The sequence below is a fragment of the Peromyscus eremicus genome, chromosome X (assembly GCF_949786415.1).
Source record: "Peromyscus eremicus chromosome X, PerEre_H2_v1, whole genome shotgun sequence".
Lineage (NCBI taxonomy): Eukaryota > Metazoa > Chordata > Mammalia > Rodentia > Cricetidae > Peromyscus > Peromyscus eremicus.
Window position 1 is genome coordinate 131,979,260 of NC_081439.1, and position 19,412 is coordinate 131,998,671.

The 19,412-nt window shown below is 49.1% G+C and overlaps 2 protein-coding genes across 5 annotated transcripts; both read right to left on the reverse strand.

Moving 5' to 3' along the window:
- Positions 1–3,918: 3,918 nt before the first annotated feature.
- On the reverse strand, positions 3,919–9,314 carry Naa10 (N-alpha-acetyltransferase 10, NatA catalytic subunit). Of its 2 annotated transcripts, none has more exons than XM_059250387.1 (8): positions 9,147–9,314; positions 8,649–8,747; positions 8,201–8,259; positions 7,139–7,184; positions 6,929–7,044; positions 6,674–6,718; positions 4,908–4,992; positions 3,919–4,232 (listed from the first exon to the last, which is right to left on the reverse strand). In XM_059250387.1, the coding sequence occupies exons 1-8, from the start codon at positions 9,165–9,167 to the stop codon at positions 3,999–4,001; spliced, it is 705 nt and encodes a 234-aa protein (XP_059106370.1). In that variant the 5' UTR covers positions 9,168–9,314; the 3' UTR covers positions 3,919–3,998. The 2 variants fall into 2 exon arrangements, with proteins under 2 accessions (XP_059106370.1, XP_059106371.1); XM_059250388.1 differs by having other exon boundaries at positions 3,919–4,320.
- Positions 9,315–9,513: 199 nt separating this feature from the next.
- Positions 9,514–16,999, reverse strand: Renbp (renin binding protein). 3 transcript variants are annotated; one of them, XM_059250589.1, is made up of 11 exons: positions 16,893–16,999; positions 16,593–16,702; positions 16,358–16,433; positions 16,182–16,257; positions 15,857–16,029; positions 15,203–15,427; positions 14,330–14,411; positions 13,825–14,000; positions 12,808–12,939; positions 9,740–9,827; positions 9,514–9,654 (listed from the first exon to the last, which is right to left on the reverse strand). In XM_059250589.1, the coding sequence occupies exons 2-11, from the start codon at positions 16,697–16,699 to the stop codon at positions 9,530–9,532; spliced, it is 1,260 nt and encodes a 419-aa protein (XP_059106572.1). In that variant the 5' UTR covers positions 16,700–16,702; positions 16,893–16,999; the 3' UTR covers positions 9,514–9,529. The 3 variants fall into 3 exon arrangements, with proteins under 3 accessions (XP_059106572.1, XP_059106571.1, XP_059106573.1); XM_059250588.1 differs by having other exon boundaries at positions 16,918–16,983; XM_059250590.1 differs by lacking the exon at positions 15,203–15,427 and having other exon boundaries at positions 16,918–16,983.
- Positions 17,000–19,412: the final 2,413 nt, after the last annotated feature.

Sequence of the window (19,412 nt, forward strand, 5' to 3'; positions counted from 1 at the left end):
CCTTTTTTTTTTTTTTGAGACAGGGTCTCACTCTGTAGCCCTGGCTGTCCTGGAACTCACCATGTAGACCAGGCTGGCTTTGAACTCACAAGAATTAGCCTGCCTCTGCCTCCTGAGTGCTGGGATTAAAGGCATGTGCCAGCACACATGGCCTATTCCTTTTTGGCTTTAAAAAAAATCTTATTAGATTTATATTCACTTAATTTTATGTGTTTTGCTTTTATATGTGCAATTTGTGTGTGTGTGTGTGCTTGGTGCCCATGGAGACCAGAAGAAGGTCTCAGATATTAGATACTGGAATTACAGATGATTGTGAACCTCCAAGTGGGTGCTGGGAATTGATTCTCTGAAAGAACAAGTGCTGTTAACCACTGAACCTTCTCCTCAGCTCCCTTCTTTTTGGCTTTTTGAGACAGGGTCTCATTCAGTTGCTCTGGTCAGACTGGAGCTTGCTATGTAGACCAGACTGGCCTTGAATTCATAGAGATCTGCTTGCTTCTGCCTCCCTGTGCTGAGACTAAAGGCGTGCACCACCACCTCACCTGGCTAGCTCCTGTTTTAAGACTCCAAAACCTGCAGGGCAGGGTGAGAGTTGGTGAGTGGTGGTTCAGAGGCAAGCCAGGGTTGCAGGGTGACTTCCAGGCCAGCCCTTATATGCTACAGAGTGAGACCCTATCTCAAAAATCAGATAAGCGGGGTGAGGTGATGCTCACCTAGAGGCAGAGATCAGGGTTATATATGGAGACTCTGTCAAAACAAACAAACAAAAATAAAACCCAAAAAGATAGGCAATGGAGATGGTTCCAAAGTAGTTAAGAGCTCTTCCAGAGGACAGAGCTCTTAGATTCCAAAGGCAGCTCACAACTATGTAATACTTCACTTCTAGGGGATCTAATGCCCTCTTCTGTACTCTGAAAGAACCCCCACACACAAACACACATAGACACAAAAATAAAAATAAATATTTAAAAAGAGAGCTCTTAAATATTTTTTAAAAAGCTAGATCTACAGGATTATTTCTGGCAGGGTGTCACTATGCAGGCCAGTCAGAAATCCAACTGTTTATATTCAACATGAAACCATAATGGTCAACATATTTGACTTTACGCACTTATCAGAACCTATAGAAAAAATAAAATACCCAGAGCTGCCAGGCGGTAGCTGAGAAAGAAAGAGAGAGAGAGAGAGAGCGCACTCTGTCTCAAAAAACAAAACACAACAAAATCACAAAGAACCCAAAAACACAAACCACTCAGAGCTGTCTGCCTCTGTCTCCTGGAGTGCTGGGAGCCCTTTCTGTTGTTTTTTTTTTTAATTTTTATCTTATGTGCATTGATATTTTGCCTGCATATATGTGTCTGTGTGAGTGACGGTGTCAGATCCACTGTAACTGGAGTTACAGACAGTTGTGAGCAGCCATGTGGGTGCTGGGAATCGAATCTAGGTCATCCAGAAGAGCAACAAGTGTTCTTAACCACTGACCCATTTCTCCAGCTCCGCAAGACCTTAAAAAAAAAAAAAAAGGCCTTTTTAAATACGTGGAAGAATGTACACTTGATCCTGAGGGATGACCACACGGCTGATGTAATCAGACTGCTTGGCTACTGTGGACAGAGGGAGATGACACGAACCCTAAGGACAGTGGGGCTCTGGAGAGAAAAAAATGCTTAGGCAGTGAGGATATATTCTGGAGCAGCGTCCCTAGAGTCAATCCCAGACACCCTACCCTCTGCCTTCCAGCCTTAGCTCACAAAGGCTCCTAAAGCCGGCGCTTCCAAGAGACGGATGAAACAAAGGAAGTGCTGGGCCCCCAAGGCCTAGCAGGCCTGCGGTTTCCCCCTCCACTGCTCCTACCTCCGCCCAGGAAACCTAACCAACTAGGGGCGGAGCGGATAGCAGAACTTCAACCCGCCGCCAATGACACCCAGGGCAGAGGGTGGGCCACCGCAAGGGCCTTAGGAAAATTCGCGCGCTCCCTCCCACCAACTCTGGGGCGCCGCCGAGCCCGCCCGCATATCTACATGTTCTTCAACGGGCCTTTATTTTGGCGTTGTAAAACCAATCAGAGCCTGGGAACTAAGAACGTCACCGGTTTATGAACCGGAAGGGAACGAGCCTCAGACTCCTTCAAAGGAAGTACAAACAGAACGCAGTTTCGCTTTAATGAGAAAAGGGGAGGGGGGAAGCCGTGCGCAGGCGCAACTTTTCTTCCCAGCCTCTGCCCTCCAGCTTTCTCGGTTTCTGAAGGATCATTTATACAGCCAAAAAGAGAACTAAGCTCCAGGACAAATTATTCAACCTAGCGACAGACCGCTGTGTCACTTGCAGGCGCAGGGAAATTGTTAGTATAGTGACAGCTCAGATGTTAGGTGCTCTTGGGTCATCAGTGATGGTTTAAAAGCCAGAAAGCACATTTAGGAGTGAGGTTGACTCACTTTTTCCCTTTTTTGCTTTAAAAAAAAAAAAAAAGCTGGGAATGGTGACTCACACCTGAAACCTCAGCACTTGGAAGACTAAAACAAGAGGATTAGGATGTAAGGCCAGACTTGGCTACATAGTAAATTAGTTCACAACCACCCTGAAATACTTGAGACCCTGTAAAAGAAGGGAAGAGCCAGGTGGTGACGCACGCCTTTAATCCCAGCACTGGAGAGGCAGAGGCAGGAGGATCTCTGTGAGTTTAAGGTCAGCCTAGTCTACAAAGCGAGTTCCAGGACAGTAAGGACTGTTACACAGAGAAACCCTGTCTTATGCACTTACCAGAACTGTCTCAGCATAGTAATAAATACAGAATATTCATGGGGGAGCTGGCTGGGATGGCTCACACTTGTAATCCCAGTACTTTGGAGCCTGAGGCAGGAGAATTACCACAAGTTTGAGGCCAGCTGGGCTACATAAGTTCTGGGCCAGTTTGAGCTAAGGAGATCCTGACTCAAAAAGATGAATAAGGGGCTGGAGAGATGGCTTAGTGGTTAAGAGCACTGGCTACTCTTCCAGAGGACCTGGGTTCAATTCCCAGCACCCACATGGCAGCTCACAGCTGTCTGTAACTCCCGTTCCAGGGTATCTGATTCCTTCATGCACATAAAATAAAGTTAAATAAATTATTTTTTAAAAAAGATGAATAAACAAAATAAAGGAAATGAAGCTGGTAATGGTGAATGTCAGTATGCAAAGAACACCTTAGAGGATCAGGACTTTGAGGCCAACAATTAGTGCTAGGAATTCGGTTCAGTTGGTAGAGTGCTTGTCTAACATCCAAGAGGCCCCGAGTTAGATCTCCAGCACTGTATGAACTGAGTGTGGTGGCACAAAGACCCAGCCTAGCTAAAATTTAAAAAAAAAAAAATGTATTAATGTGATTGAACCCACAGGACCTAATGATTGTTGGGATGGTATAGAGGAAAGAATTATGGATAATGAAGAAGGAAAAGCCTGAGCAACTGGTAGCTAAATAGGCCATGATCCGGCTAGGACATCTCCAGATAAGTGAAGTAAGAAGTTGGACTTTGACTTAGGCATTTGGGGTCCAGGAGGTATGAACTGGAGCTGTTGCAGATGAGAGAGCAAGTATGACCAGGAGAAAGGGCTAAAAGTGGGACATTAAGAGGGCAAAACAGTGCAGCAAAGACTATCATGATGGGTAAGTTGCCTCTGAAATTCGAGGCTGACTAGAACCAAGAAGTCATTTAGTTCAGCCCTAGAAAATTATTAAGGAAGTCAATGAGGCCTGCAGGCCAGGAAGGTTGCAGCAGAATAGGGCACCCAAGTCAGTTTATCTGCCAACCCCAACTCGGTTGCTGAAGGTGGCCAGATTCTCCAAATCTGTTTGACTTGTGAGCTGAGTAGGCTCTGGTTTGTGAAGATGATATCCCTGCCATAAAGGAGCTGGAAAGAAGCACACCCCCACTATGCACATTCACAAATTCCCCAAGGCCACAGGGTGACATTTATTGTAAAAGCACATGGGGTGAGGCTTGAACCAGGTGGGGCAGGGTCTAGGAGGCAGAGTCAGAGGCCTCTGAGCTGTCTTTGACATCTGTGCTCTCTGTGGTCTCACTGACCTCGCTGAGGTCCTTGCTGTCCCCACCACTATCCTCAGCAGCCAGGCCCTTCTCACGACAGGCCTCTCCCGAGCTCAGAAGCATGTTGCCTTTGCTCTCCGCCTTGTTCTCCATGGCCGCCAGCACCATGTGCCTGCCCTTTTCCTTCAGCTCCAGGTGCCGTCTCAGCTGCCGCCGGGAGCCCAGAGGGAAGCGGGTGGAAAGAGACAGGGCCTAAGTCTCCAGACAGGAGACAAGAGCCAGGCCCTGGGGCTGGCTGGGGGAAGGGACACAGTGAGAAGTGGTAGGGCCAAGGCAGGAAATAGGACTGGGTAGAGATATAGTTCAATCCTAGCTCTGCCCTTAAGCCTGTTTCCTCATCTGTAAAATGACAAGTCTCCTGCTGCACTCAAATGGGCTTCTGGGGAGCTCCCAAGACACAGTAGTGCCCCATAAATTGCCCTACCCCAGGAGGCTTGGTCAGGGACCCTTTCTCCCCAGCCCAGTTTGGTCCTAGATCTGAGCAGTCTGGTCATGACTGCCCCAACCCTAGTAGTCCCAATCCCTCTGTAGAAAAATCTCTTCCTACTGTCTCTCCTATTCCACCTCCAGGCTTCTTCCCCAGAGAATATCCCATGGCCTCCTCTACAGTCAACCAAGGTCATGCCTATACTCGCCGGCTGAGGAAGTGAGGGAAAGAGGAACTCTGACTCCTAGCTCTATAGCTACAAGGGCTGCCATTCAACCTTGGTCTTACTTCCAGTCACCACTGCCCCAACTTGCAGCTCTTAAGTAGCCACCTTTCCCAAATGCAGAATCCTCTCTACTGCTGGAATTGCTGCCCTGACTCGGCTGAACTCTTACCTCATCAGCCATCTGTGTAAGGTCCCGCTTCATTGCATATGCATCTTCCCCATCTGCATAGTATTTGGGCTCCACTTCACTGATCCTGGGGGTAGGATGAAGACACACGCCTGGGGGCAAATTCTCCTGGTTCTTAGGCTACTGGGGTGGGTGTCATCTCCCCCTGCAGGGGGTGAGGCAAAAGGCCAGGCTGAATGGATTCCTTTTTTGTTTTTCATTTGAGTGGACTCCTCCAACAGCCATGATACCTTTCTCTGCTCTCTCCAGTGAAGCCAAGCAGCATGTAGCATCCAGGACGCTTTCCATCCCTGGACTTGCCACCACTCTGCCCATAGCCTGACTAGCAAGGACTTGTGTCTTTTGAATTGAAGCCCTTAATTTTGCCTCTTCCTTCCTCTCTCTGACCTGCTCCCTGTCATTTACTGAACATATAGCTAATTCCTCTGCTAGGAAAGAGGGACACTGTACCTGCATGTAGATGGCCATCACAGACAACCTGGCTACTGCCCAGACAACCTGGTTACTGCTGAGGGGAGATGTGTGTGAACACTTGAGTAGCCCTGACACTTGAAGGGAAGCCATCTGATGGCCTAGAAAGGTCTTTGTCAGCCTAAGACATTAAAGATGAGAATTGGTGTGTGTGTGTGTGTGTGTGTGTGTGTGCGTGTGTGTACACATGCTCATGTGTGCATGTGGAGGCCAGAGGTATATGTTGGGTATCTTCCTCAATTGCTTCCCACCTTATTTTTTTCAAAATAGGATCTCTCACTGAATCTGGACCTTGCCCATTCAACTGGGCTGGTTGGTTAGTGTACCCAAGGATTCTTTTGTCTTAACCTTCTCAGCACTAGGATAACAGGTGCAGGACACTGTGGCTTTTATACATAGGTGCCAGGGATCAAAGTCAGGTCCTCACAAATAAGCTATCTCTTTGGCACCCCCTCTTGAGATAGGGGTTTGCTGTGTGGCTGAGACTGAGCTGGAACTCCCTATGCCAGGCTCCTAACCCACAGTCCTACACCTTCTGAGTACAGAGATTGAGAGTCATATACTACCACACCTAGTGGTGGGAATTGCTGACTTGGCATGTGAAGCAGTTCCTACCAGAGGCATCCTTAACTAGGTCAAAGATCCCTCCCTGAATCTGGGTATTGAATCCAGAAAAGCCTGAAAGCCACTGCCCTGTCCCAATGGTCTCATATTCACTCTACCCCCTCAAAGCCTAGTGTGACTCAGTGGGTCCTTCAATCAGTTCATTCCAGCCCCCTTTTATGTGGTAGTAGGTACTGCCAGGTCCTCTCTTCAATGCTAGTCTCATGGAGATGCCCATGTCTTGAGTAGACCTGCCATCAGGACATCCAGAGCTATAGGTCCCTCATTGCTTTTGCTCAAGGCCCCTTTTCTCTGCCATTCTCTTTCATCTGCTCTCACCTGATGCTTCCTGGTGCTAGTCACTTCTCAGCCTTTGCTCATGCCCCCTAGCCTATCTCTCTTTACTCCTAGACCAGCACTAAGAAGCCTTGTGTGTTCTTTACCACACTGCCCTTCACCAGCCATCCTTCCTCCACCCAGTAAGATGTGTTGGACCCCTGCTCTACCACACACACAGAAAGCAGGTGCCTTCTCCATGTCAGCTTGCCAGTGAACAGCCACTGAGTATACAGAAGGCTTCCTAGCAATGTCTGGAGTCCCTCCACCCCTTTCTCAGCCCACCTCAGTCAAATGGATGGATCATGCCACTTAAAAAAAAATCTTGATCTACTTACTGAAAGTTGAGAGTGTTGGAATAGAGATGCAGGGCAGCCCGGTTACTGTAGGGGAATAAGGCACTTCTGAGCTTCACAAACTTGGCCAGGCAGGTTGGCAGGCCATATCTAGGTCCTACCTTTCCCAGTCCTCCTTTCCCACTAATGCTACTTCCCATCTTCCTCTGAAGGTAGTAAACCCCAGAGGCCCTATCAATCGGGTACCTCTTCCTCCCCACTCCCCAGCATTGCCCTTTCCCCCAGCTTGGCTTCCACCTCTTTCTGACATGCAGGGAGACATATTTGGCATTGAAGTTCTCTATCATGGCTCGAGAGGCCTGGTCCATCAACTTCTGAGCAAGGCCAAGGCGCCGGTGGGAACGCTTCACAGCCTGAGAGAAGAAGAATGGGTAGAGTGGAACCTTGGGAGGCTACCTTCAATTACCTCCAGTCCACCTCTGCCAAACCGTCAGTAGCTCTACTCACCAGTGAGGTGATATGTCCATGGGGTACATCATCTGGATCCTCTTCCCTAGAGGAGAAAACTAGAAAGGAGCCTGGTACAGGTGCAGTCTATCTGGGACACCTGTGCATAGCAAGTGTGTAGACTTTGTGGTGGACCCTATAGCACCCCAGATCCAGGCAGAGGAGAACTAGGAAATTCTGAATCAGAATAACCAATCACGCCCTCCTCAAAGCCCCATGATACACCCACCAGATATGTGCAGTGTCAACAGAACATTGCTCATGATTGACCAAAAGAAAAAAACTCAGCTGTTAAGCCACAAAAAGAGTAGTGCTGAATGATGCAAAGGACTAAGTGAAGGATCCAGTTTGAAAGAGCTATCAGTTCCTATTCCAACTCTGCAACATTCTGAAAAAGTGACCTTGTTGTTGGAGGTTGTAGGAAGTATGGAATACCCTAAAGGTGGACAGACACTCTTCAACTGTCCGACTCAGAGGGCGTGCAACACAGACAGAAGCACAACAATGAGAACACGAATCTAAACAAAATCTGTGTTGGTTTCTCACTTCTAATAAGTGTACCATATATGGTAGTGAGAGAACAAATATGGAGGAGGGGTGTATGGAAATACTCAGTACCTTCTGCTCATTTTTTCTGTCAACTTAGAGCTACCCTACAAACAACCTGTTAATTAAAAAAAAATCCTTTGCCCTGGAGGAGGTGGGAATGGGGGGTGGGCTGGGGGGAAGGGGAGGGGGGCGGGAGGGGGGAGAACAAGGGAATCTGTGGCTGATATGTAGAACTGAATTGTATTGTAAAATAAAATAAAATTAAATTAAAAAAAATCCACAGCAAACTGGGCATAGTTAATCCCAGCATTCAGGAAGCTCGGCACGAAGACTGATGTAAATTTGAGGCAAATCTGGACAAAAGAATGAGAACCCCTCTTAAAACTAATCCATAGCAGCATTCACCAGACATGGGAGGTATTGGTTTCCCAATCCCTTCTCCAAAGCTTTTCCCCCAGCTCCTCAACACCCAGTCTTAGCATTAGGCTCCTTTCTTCCTCCTTGGTGACTCACATTTTGGCCAAGACGTACCCCACAATCTTCCCATTCTCATCCTCAGCGATGTAAGAGAGCTGGTAACAGACAAGAAAAGGACGTCAGGCAGAGCAGGCAACAGGCTAGAGCTCATTGTCAGCCTCCTGCTTTGTGTAAGATAGTAGGAAGCTGCAAAAATTGTTGTTGTGACAACTGGTGACCTGGAATGCAAGGGGCCCAGTTTCCCTACTCCACACTTGTGCCCCCTCTTGGAAGAGCACAGGCACAGGTGGGAATCCCATCTCCAACCTGTGTCTAGCTTACAGTTCCTACATACACACCTTTTCAATTTGCCAGGCTTCCCTATCAGCCCGGGCCTCACTGTACCAAGGCACTGTACCTCACTGCCCACTGCTTTTAGCCCACTCAGATCCATGTTTCCCTCCTGTTGTCCCTTACACCCCTACAAAACGCAAAAGCTGCCTACCTGGGGCCACGACAGGCCGTGGTAGAAGTAGTACTTCATCTGGTAGTTCTCCGGCAGGCAGAGCAGGTTGCAGTGCTGCATGTTCATCAGGTCCTCGGGCTGCGTGACAGTGGGGACACGGTTAGTCCAGGACTTCAGTGACTAAGAAGGCCTCACGCACTTGAGACCCCTGTTCTCTGTTATCTCTGGACCTCCCCTTCCCCCAGGCAGGGCAGGGTTGTGACTATCTGACTTTGCATAAGCCTGGTTTCAATGCGCCGTGCAAAATGCGACAGTTCCAGGACCAAGTAGCAGCGCCTGGAAGTTGTGGAGCCCTGACATCAGGCAAACACGGGATACTATAATCCCAAGATGTCTAAAGCAGGTTGCAGCAACCTTAAGGATCAGCAGCCGCAGACGTGCGGGGGCCACAGCACCAGGTCCCTCAATAGCATGCACACGTGGTCACGCGGCAAGGAGCCCACGCGGTGCGGGCAGGCTGGCTCCCCATCACCTCACCCTAGCATTGCGGATGTTCATCACAGCGGCGGAGCTCGCAGGTCCTCGTGGGTTGTGAACGCGCGCGCTCAGCGGCCACTCAGAAGCACCGCACGGACGTTAGCGGCCGGGGCTGGGACAAGGGCCAAACTCTCAGGAGGCGGTGGCGGAAGAGACGAGCCGCTCCGACTAGTCTGCAGCGGAAGTGCTCGGCTACAAGATCCGCCTCCAAACCACAGAGTTAGTGAGCGCTCACAGAGCCAATGGGCTCGGTGGAACGGCGGTGAGGTGGCGCCTTCGAGGCCGCCATGAAGGCCCGGCAAACCGGACAGTGTGGAGAGTAGCTGTTCCCTCCCACAGGGCCCACAGAGGTGCGCACACAAGCAGGTGGAGCAGGATCAGATTTATTTCGAGCCTCCGAGGCTGGGGACAGAGGGCGAGCACACAACGGGGGCGGGCCCGAGGCGGCGGAGCAGGGCTTCCAGAATCTGCTCACACATGGCCAGGCACCGTGGCACATGGAAGCAACCTGTGAGGAGAATGGATGCTGGTGTTGGGAGGGTCCGGGGAGCCGAGTGCCACAAACCCTGCAGTCTCGCCCGTTCCCCGCTCACCTTTAAAAGGACCTCCCTTGATGGTGAGGGCCACCTTTCCCTCTCGGTTCAGATAGCCAAACCATTCCCCGAACTCAGGATCACGAAACTAGAATAAGGATACAATGACAGCTAATATCGGCAGGACCCACCCGAATGTCACCGGCTGAGGAAGGGGGACCCCTTTGCAGTGGTCAGAGTTCATATGGCATGATTTCAGTACTTTTAACGGACCATGTCCTGGAAAAAAGATGAAAGCTGAGGATGGTAGGCAGTAGGCCTTCTCAGCCTGTAACCCAGTGGGGAAGGGGCTGCAGGGGGGTGTGCTGAAACGCTGCGAGAACGGGCTCTCTATATTTGATTGGTGTGTTACCTAACACTTTGAATTGAATACTTTAGAAACAAACATTTACCTCATTTAAGTGAAAGAAAGAAAGAAAGAAAGAAAGAAAGAAAGAAAGAAAGAAAGAAAGAAAGAAAGAAAGAAAGAAAGAGAAGGGAGGGAGGGAGGGAGGGAGGGAGGGAGGGAGGAAGGAAGGAAGGAAGGAAGGAAGGAAGGAAGGAAGGAAGGAAGAAAGAAAGAATCTTGCCAGCAAACTTTGCAACAAGTGACTTCCCTGGAGTTCATGGTCTCTACTTCACAGGCATTTGGTCCAAAAGATCTTTGGATTATCAAGCAGAGACACATAACTCCTGTCCTTGTATACTGAGGTTTTTATAACAGGGTCTCAGACTTTCCTCTGACCCTGTGTGGTGGGGCATGCCTTTAGCCCCAGCCCTCAGGATGTAGAGGCTGACACATTTCTGTAAGTTTCAGGCCAACCTGGTCTTCTGCCTGCCTTCATCATGGGTTCTGACCCTGTCCAGTGGATCTGATGCTTTAAGATATAGGGGACAACATCTGAGCTGCTGGACAGACCCTTTGTACACCCCATCCCATACCTGTCTTACTGAGGCTTTTTGAGTTCCCCAAAATGTAGCCTAGGTCCTTATCCAAGGCCCTTCCCATTTTGTTCTCAATGATAAAATAGTTAAGTAGAACCCCTTCTTAGAAGGCATTCAAGTTTACCATCAAAAGGTTCCCTTTAAATTGTGACATATGAAGCCAGGCAGTGGTGGCACACACCTTTAATCCCAGCACTCAGGAGGCAGAGGCAGATGGATCTCTGTGAGTTCAAGGCCAGCCTGGGCTACAGAACGAGTTCTAGGACAGCCAGGGCTACACAGAGAAACCCTGTCTCAAAAAAAAAATATTGTGACATATGAATTGTGAATTTTAAGCTGTGTAATGATTCATGTCTGTAATCCCAGCACTCAGGAGGCTGAGGCAGGAGAATTACTTCAAGTTCAAAGCCAGTCCAGATTCTGTCTCAGAAAGAGTGGTGGTGGTGTATTCAAGAGAGGTATAAGCAGTTCTGTATCTAATCATAACTTTTGAGTAGTCTTGTCCTTATTATGTATTTATTTTTGAGAAGGACTCTCACCTTGTATTCCTGACTGCCCTAGAGCTTGCTATGTGGCTCAGGCTGGCTTGGAACTCAGTTGAAATCTTCTTACCTCTGCCTCCCCAGTGCTGGAACTAAAGGCATGCACCAAAACTGGCTCATATTCTTTTTTTTTTTTTTAAGTTTCTTTGAAACATTTACCTGTGTAGCCTTGGCTGCCCTGGAACTCACTTCCCTCTGCTTCCCAAGTGCTGGGATTAAAGGTGTAATAATAAGCGCCTATGTGATTTATTTGGGAGCTGGGTGGCAGGCCCCCAAAAGAGCAAAGAGCGAAAACAACCAACAACAGCCTCAGAAACTCATCTGCTGGGCCAAGAGTCAGTAAAATACCTTGTAAACTAGTGCACACCTTTAAGCCCAGCTCTCGGGAGGCAGAGGCAGGCTCATCTCTGGGTTGGAAGCCAGCCTGATCTACAGAGTGAGTTTCAGGACAGCCCAACCATTGCTACACGGAGAAACCCTGTCTTGAAAAACCAAAAAAAAAAAAAAAAAAAAGTGCCTTGCAAACATGAGAACCTGAGTTTGGTCCCAGAACCCATATGAAAAAAAGACAAGGATAGCACGCTTGTATTCTCACCACTGGAGAAACAGAGATAGGATGATCCCAAGGGTATGCCTGCTAGCTAACATAGCTAGTGAGTGACCCTGTCTCAACAAAAAGGTATGTAGTACCTGAGAAACACCACCTAAAGTTGTCCTCTGACCTACTATCTCTCTCTCTCTCTCTCTCTCTCTCTCTCTCTCTCTCTCTCTCTCTCACACACACACACACACACACACACACACACACACACACACACACACACACGGGGGAGGTTCCAACTGCTGATTCACCAGCCTGTTGGATTCACACACACACACACACACACACACACACACACACACACACACACACACGGGGGAGGTTCCAACTGCTGATTCACCAGCCTGTTGGATTCCCTGTCAAGGCTCAGGCTGCTGGACCTGGCAGATCAAGGATGTTCCTGCTACATGGAGCTCACCTGGCTGGACCCTCCTAGCTTCCCTTCTGTCAAACAGACATACCCTGCCCTCCACTGCTTTAGATCCTTGCTCACAAGGTCTTCTCTGATCCCTCTATAAGAAAGTTCTGGCCGGGCGGTGATGGTGCACGCCTTTAATCCCAGCACTCGTGGGAGGCAGAGGCAGGTGGATCTCTGTGAGTTTGAGGCCAGCCTGATCTACAGAATGAGAGGACAGCCAGAACTGTTTCCACAGAGAAACTCTGTCTTGAAAAACCAAAGTGGAAAAAAAAAAAGTTCTGTATCATTTGCCATCTGCTTTGTTTCCCATAGCTCATTGGTCTCTACATCTGCTTGTTTACTTGACTAAAATCTGACCACCTAGAAAGGTGAATTCCTTGAGGCAAGGCTTCTTGGTTTACCAAACAAAAGGCACTCTTGGTACCCTCAGAGCAGCTGAGGGTAACACCTGATGAATGGGCTAGGAGTGGCTGAGGGAAAGCCTACTGGACCCTCTTATATAGCTTATTTCTTCCTTTCCCGCTGTCTGTCATATCCTTCAAACCTGAACTGGGCTTCCAGGAAATAAGGAGATAGCACTTACATGGCAGAAGGTGTACTCAGCCACCTGATTGAAGATCTTTAGCAAGGTAGGGTCCCCACTGTCACTGTAACCCATGAGGAAGGCAATCATGGCTTCACAGTGTGGCCACCACAGCTTCATGTCCCACTCCAGCTGAGAAGAGAGCAGAGATAGGCAGCTAAGGTCCTTGTTGACTTTAGGACACTCATATCCTCTGTTCTGACTCTGTCTGGCTCAGGACTTGGTTCTCAATCATGAGACATGGGGGATAGAGTTAGAATAGTCCTAAAGAGTAGGGCTGGAGAGATGGCTCAGAGGTTAAGAGCACTGGCTGTTCTTCCAGAGGTCCTGAGTTCAATTCCCAGCAACCACATGGTGGATCACAACCATCTGTAATGAGATCTGGTGCCCTCTTCTGGCATTCAGGCAGAACACTGTATACACAATAAATAAATAAATCTTTAAAAAAAAAAAAAAGTAGGGCTAGCTTTCTGACCTGAATGTACCCCAAGCAGCTCCTTAAAAGGACAAGTACTGGGGCAGACTCCCTTTATCCCTTAAGGTGGAATGCTGTCTGCCTTGTCATGTCATCTTTAAGCCTCTTGGACTCTGCTGCTACCCATGGCTAGTATAGTACCCTCAGCAGATCTCCAGCAGGATCAGGACACAACTCATCAGAAGAACAATTTCACTCCTGTCTGCCACCAAGTGGGAAAGTGAGAATCACCCAAGAACCCTTCAAGCCACTGGCACCAGACGAAGGGGACGTGTGTCTTGGCATCAGCATTTGCACACTCATTCTTCTCTAATGGCTTTCACAGGATATATGATGATGTTATTGTATTTTGAGACAGGGTCTCTCTAACTTGTCCTGGCAGTCCTGAACCTCACTATGTAGACCAGGCTGGCCTTGAGCTCACAGAGATGCTTCTGATCTGGCCCCCAAGTGCTGGGATTAAAGACATGTGCCACTACACCTGGCTCTGAGTTCCCCTATTACATGCCAGGCTTCCAGCAAGTTGCTCTGGGCATTCCCACCTGGGTGGGGCAGAAACCATCAGCATCCTGGAAGTAGAAGAGGCCTCCGTGCTCAGGGTCCCATCCAGAGTAGAAAGGCAACAAGAGAAACTTGTCAATGATGTGCATTCGAAGTTTGATGTCACCTTTCCTGCGGGCATACTGGAGCAGGAACCAGCCAGCTTCTATTGCGTGGCCTAGTGAGGGTTGAAAGAAAGTTAAGGCAGGAATTAATTCCCTTCCCAAGCATCTGAGGGCTTGAGTTCCTGAAACCTCCCTTCCTCCTCAAGGGTGAAAGATGCTTGAACTCTGTCACAGGATACCCTGCCTTTCTGCCTGGACTCCATTCCCTGAAAAAAAAAAAAGGCCCCCAAAACAGACACTTAAGTTCCTTCAGCCAATGCCCAGTCCTGGGCAGACTTTCCCCTTCCTCTACCTGGTCTTTGGTGGAGGGAGGAGGGCAGCCCCTCCCATATGAGACCCCAAACTGAAAGCTGAGTTCTTTTTCCTGATGGGCCCAGCACACCTGGGTTCTGATGTCTTCCAAGGCAACCAGGAAGTTCTTTGCCATCCTCTGATATATTCTCTAGCACAGCTTTCCCATCCCTCTGCCAGGAAAGGAACAAAAGACAGATGTTTCCATTCCCTCTCATCCAACCAGAAAGATCTAACTTCAAAAATCCCTCCTGCTGGGCATGGTGGCCCACACCTTTAATCCCAGCACTGGGGAGGCAGAGGCACGCAGATCTCTGTGAGTTCAAGGACAGCCTGGTATACATAGTGAGTTCCAGGACTGTTACCTTTCTTGAAAAAACGGAAAAAAAAATTCCTTCCTCCACCCTTGGTACCAGCCATCCACCTACTCAGTAGGCCCAAAGGGGGCATTTTTGGTTGTTGTGTGTTTTGAAACAGTCTTGGGTAGCCCAGGCTACTCTCAAACTTAGTATACATGCAAGGCTGACCTTGAACTCTAGATTTTCCTGCTTCTACCTCTGGAGTTCTGGAATTATAAAAGAACATTTTTGGAATGGCTGATTGTCTCCCATGGGCCTATAGGTTCTGATTCCTTGCTTTACATCTGGATCTCTCAAGCAGAGATTGTAAAACACTGAATGAGGAGGCAAGATAGAGTTGGATGTCCACAGAGGCTGAGGAGGAACATAGATCAAGGTCTCAGGATGTGCTTGGGGCTCTGGCCTCTTCTTTCTGCCTTAGGACCCACCCACCCATCTCTGCCCCAGCATGCCAGGCTCCACCTTCCTGAGGACCCTGGGCTATATTTCAAATGAATGTGCTTCCTTAGATCTACCTGTCTAGAAAGCTGAAGAACATACTTCAGGTGAGGGGCCCTTGCAGAGTGGGAGAATAGGGTTCACTCTGTTCCTCTCTCTGTGCCTACCTGGATGTGCTGCAGAATCCTGTGGGCACACCAGTCCCCTAGTTCTGCATACTTGCTGGTCAGTGCCTTATCTTCCTCTCCAAGCTGCTCCACCAGGTAGAGCAGCATCATGGGCACTGCCAAGGCCTCTGCCGCAGGGGTCCCTGAGAGCCTAGGCTGGCCTAGCTCAGATGAATCCACCTGTACCCAGTGGACGATCTGATCCATCATCTCCACAGCTTCATTCTGTGGGGAGACCAGGCAGAGGCTGCATACCTTGTCCCATTTCTCTCCCCCAGGAAGGACCTAGGATTCAGCTTGTTCTCCAAGGATACCTGCTCTTTCTGCAGCTCTCCAGGGCCAGCCCTACAGCCAAGTACCAGAGGCCAAGTGGATTCACCCAACATTGCTTGTGGGGTGAGGGGGAAGCTCTGAGATTCAGGCAGGAGGGCCCAGGGAGGAAAAAGGACCTCTTCTACATGGACACAGGGCACTGACTGATAGATCCCTGTTTGCTCAGGGTTCCTATGGTGGTACAGGAATTGGGAGAGAGCTGAGGAGAGAAGGTAGTCACAAAATGGTAGGACAGGAGTGAATGGGAGGTGTGGCAGGCTCTCAGGTCTCTCTTCAGAGTGAATTCATACCCAACAGCTTGTGGCCATCCCTCCCACACACCTGATAATGTGTTTCCCCTGTTACTTTCCAAAGCTCATTCATGGCTATGGTGTAGAAACATTCGCTGAAAATGGTCCGCTGCACCTTCACTGGATGGCCATCCCGAGTCAGCACAAAGGCACACTTCTTGGCAGGTGGTGCCACACGGGCATGATGCAGCAAAAACTCACCACCTGGTGGTTGGGGAGTATGCATGCTAGGTAAGGGCTCGTAATATACTGTCTCTTGGAACATATCCAGTCCCTTTTCTTTTCTAGACCCCTTTAGATCCACTGAATAAATGACCCACTGAAGTTCCTGAGGAGATGGGGGTAGGAGAGGGTACCTGCTTTTGCTGCATCCAGAAGCTCAGCACGGCGGAAGCGCTCAAAACTGCGGTACAAGTGACAATACATCCATACCTGTGAGGGAAGAGTTTGAACAGAGCAGCTGGGGTAGGGGGGATCTTAAGTATCCCTGGGTATATCCAATTGTGTGACAGCCTTAAGTGTGCAAACTGACCTGCCTCCCCTGCAGCCAGACATATTTGAGGTGATCATAGACCTGCCCATTGCAGCCAAGGCATGTGAGGAAACCCCTGTGAGACATGTTGTATTGTTAGAAAAAGAGGAGACTTGCACCCTTCTCCATAGCTTCACTACTCTCCTGAAGCCAGTAGATCTGTGAGTCGCCACAGAGTGAAATAGGAGTTTGGGAGGGGCAAAATCCCTGGGAGGATCATCGAGGGGTAGCTAACCCGTGTTCCTGGTCATGGGAATGCTCCATCCAGAAAGCGACCACGTTATCGAGCTCCTGTCCCACACGTTCCTTCCAGATCTGCAGTGTCTCTCGTTCCTTCTCCATATCCTGTGAAGTGATTCAGGTCAGGGCATGCATGGAGGCACAGCTCTTCACAGGGACTTCCTGAATCAGCTCAAGTGGGCCCCAGAGCTGTTTGATTGCACCTCATCCCCATAGGGCCTTGAGCCAAGGATCCCTCTCGCCTTTGCGACGGGCTTCTGACCCCACCCTTTGCTAGGACCCTCCAGAACAGCACCTCTCCTGCCAATGAGACCACTGACTTTTAACACTCGGTCCATTTATTAGCTCTCCTCCAGGAAACAGGAGTTGGTCAAATCCCGTGACCGTCACTCAGCTGACCAAGCAGTGCCCCACCCACCTGATCCTCTTCAGGGTTCCGATGGGCCCCGAGGTGGAGGCGGGGCAGAGGGCGGGGTTTGAAACCCCACCTCCTGCCCATCAAGGCCCAGGGTGAGCACTCTTGCTCTAGATTCTCCTGGTGGGAAGTGGGTGAGGACAGTCTTGTCACATGGAGAGGGAGTAGGGAGGAGACTGAATTGTGTCTGGCAGCTGAGGTTGGTGATCCCAACAAATGTGTGGGGTTGGGGTGCCCCTGGAAATGCCTGAATCCTGAGACCATATAGTGGGCAAGTCTTCTCTGCCAATTTGGTCCTTTAGCTTCGTAAGCTGTCTGTATCCAGTAATTTACAACCACTGGCCTTGGTTGCCAGTTCCTGGATACTTCACGCCAAAGGCTGCTTCTGGGAAAACAGGTGGTAACCACGCAAAGAAGAGTGGGCATCCTCTAGATCTCTGGGCCTGCCTTCTAGCTACCCAGTATTGGTTGGCTCTGGGACAGGCTGGTTGATCTGTTCCCCCTATTCTTGTTACCCACTGGGCACCCTCATTGATCAGCAGAATTCTGTGGAGGGAGAGTTGCAGCCAGAATTTCTGAGGTACTTTGGGGAGCTTGAATATGTTCTGAATCTTTTTTTCCCCCATTTTATGTGTATTGGTGTTTTTTGCCTGTGTATGTCTGTACACCACATGCATTTAGTATCCTTAGAGGCCAGAAAAGGGCACTGGGATCCTCTGGGGCTGGAGTTACAGATGGTTGTGAGTCTCCATGTGCGTGCTGGAAATCGAACCTGGACCCTCTGGAAGAAAAGATAGTGCACTTAACTGCTGAGTCATCACTCTAGTTCTTTGAACATGTCCTTAAGGATAGACTGCAACCCAGGAGTGTAAAGTAACTAGACCTTCTGCCCCATCAATGCTGCTCTGGGAGTTGTTTAGTAAAAAGAATCCAGTTCCTGGGCATGGTGATGTTCTTGTACCACCCTATCCCCCAGCTGTGTTCTGACCTTTGATTTCACAATGACTGCTACCTTCCAGGCTATGGCTGCTGGCTAGCTCTGCAGGTTGGAGTGGTTCTTTTAGCCTGAAACACTTCACCTTTATGGTGCTTGGAGTAAGCCTTGTCCCCATGTATGTTAGGTAGGTGTCTACTGCAGCTGCTCTGTGTTCATATCTACCCTCAGCTTAGCTCATACCCAGGGGACCGTGGACCTGTATCCAGGAAGGCTTGTGTGCCATTATTTAAACTGTATTTATCCATGTCTGTTTTCTCCCCTGCCTCCCTTGCACACATACCATCTCCCTCAAGCTCAGCCAAGGACAAGCCTTGGTATGAAACTATAGGTGATTCCCTGGCCCTGGATCTCATGGGAGGAGCGTTAGGCAAGGCTGTAATGCCTCTTTCTGCCCTCAAGCTCAGTTTGCTTGTTTGTTTGCAACAGGGTCTCATGTATCCCAGGCTAGCCTTGTACTCTCACTAGTAGCCAAGAATGGTTTTGAACTCTTGATCTTATTGCCTCCACTTCTCAAGAACTGGGACTACAGGTGTGTTGCATCACACCCAGCTTCAAGCTCAGTATTCGTTTGTTTTTGTTTTCACTGTGTAGTTCCTACTGTCCTGGAACTCACTCTGTAGACCAGGCTGGCCTTGAACTCACAGAGATCTGCCTGCCTCTGCCTCCCCAGTGCTGGGATTAAAGGCACATGCCACCACCACCCAGCTCAAGCTCGGTATTTTGAGATCTGTGCCAAAGCACTTCTGGTATAAATCCTTAAAAAAAAAAAAAGGATTATTTTTTAATTATGTGTGTGTCTGTGTGAGTGAGGTGACCATGGAAGTCTGCTCAGCAGAGATGCTAGAAACTAAACTCTAGTCCTTTCTAAGAGCAGTATACTCTTAATCACTGAGCTATTTTTCCAGCTCTGTTTATTCCTTGAGTTCCAGAGTGGTATGAGAAGCTCAGCACAGGGGAGGAGGGAGGTGGAAAGAACCTTTGCACTTCTGCCAGGCTAAGTGTCCACATGTTAACAAATCTTCACAAACCTCTCCACTGGACAATTCACCTCTGCTGATCCATGTCTTCCTATCCCTGGACATTGCTCCCACAGCTCCTATCTGAAGGACAATTTATTGTTCCTCTCATGGGCCTGAGGCAGGCTAGTGGAACTTTTTTTTTTTTTTTTTTTTAAATTTTTCGAGACAGGGTTTCTCTGTGTAGCCCTGGCTGTCCTGGAACTCACTTTGTAGACCAGGCTGGCCTTGAACTCACTGAGATCAGCCTGCTTCTGCCTCCTGAGTGCTGGGATTAAAGGCGTGTGCCACTATTGCCTGGCTCTAGTGGAACTTTCACTTGCTCTCTTTATTGACAGGATACCCTCAACAAATCAGAAGCCTTGGAGGTTGTGGACCCAGTGAGGC

Coding starts and splice junctions, on each gene's coding strand:
- Renbp (XM_059250588.1), bottom strand. Junction 12,940..13,824: donor ATGGTTTCTGCCCCACCCAG/GTGGGAATGCCC, acceptor CTCTCTTCTCAG/CTGGAGTGGGACATGAAGCT. Junction 9,655..9,739: donor CAAGGGAGGTCCTTTTAAAG/GTGAGCGGGGAA, acceptor TTCTCCTCACAG/GTTGCTTCCATGTGCCACGG.
- Naa10 (XM_059250387.1), bottom strand. CDS start 9,167: ATGAACATCCGCAATGCTAGG. Junction 8,748..9,146: donor TGAACATCCGCAATGCTAGG/GTGAGGTGATGG, acceptor ACTGTCACGCAG/CCCGAGGACCTGATGAACAT. Junction 6,719..6,928: donor TCCCTGCATGTCAGAAAGAG/GTGGAAGCCAAG, acceptor ATTCCCCTACAG/TAACCGGGCTGCCCTGCATC.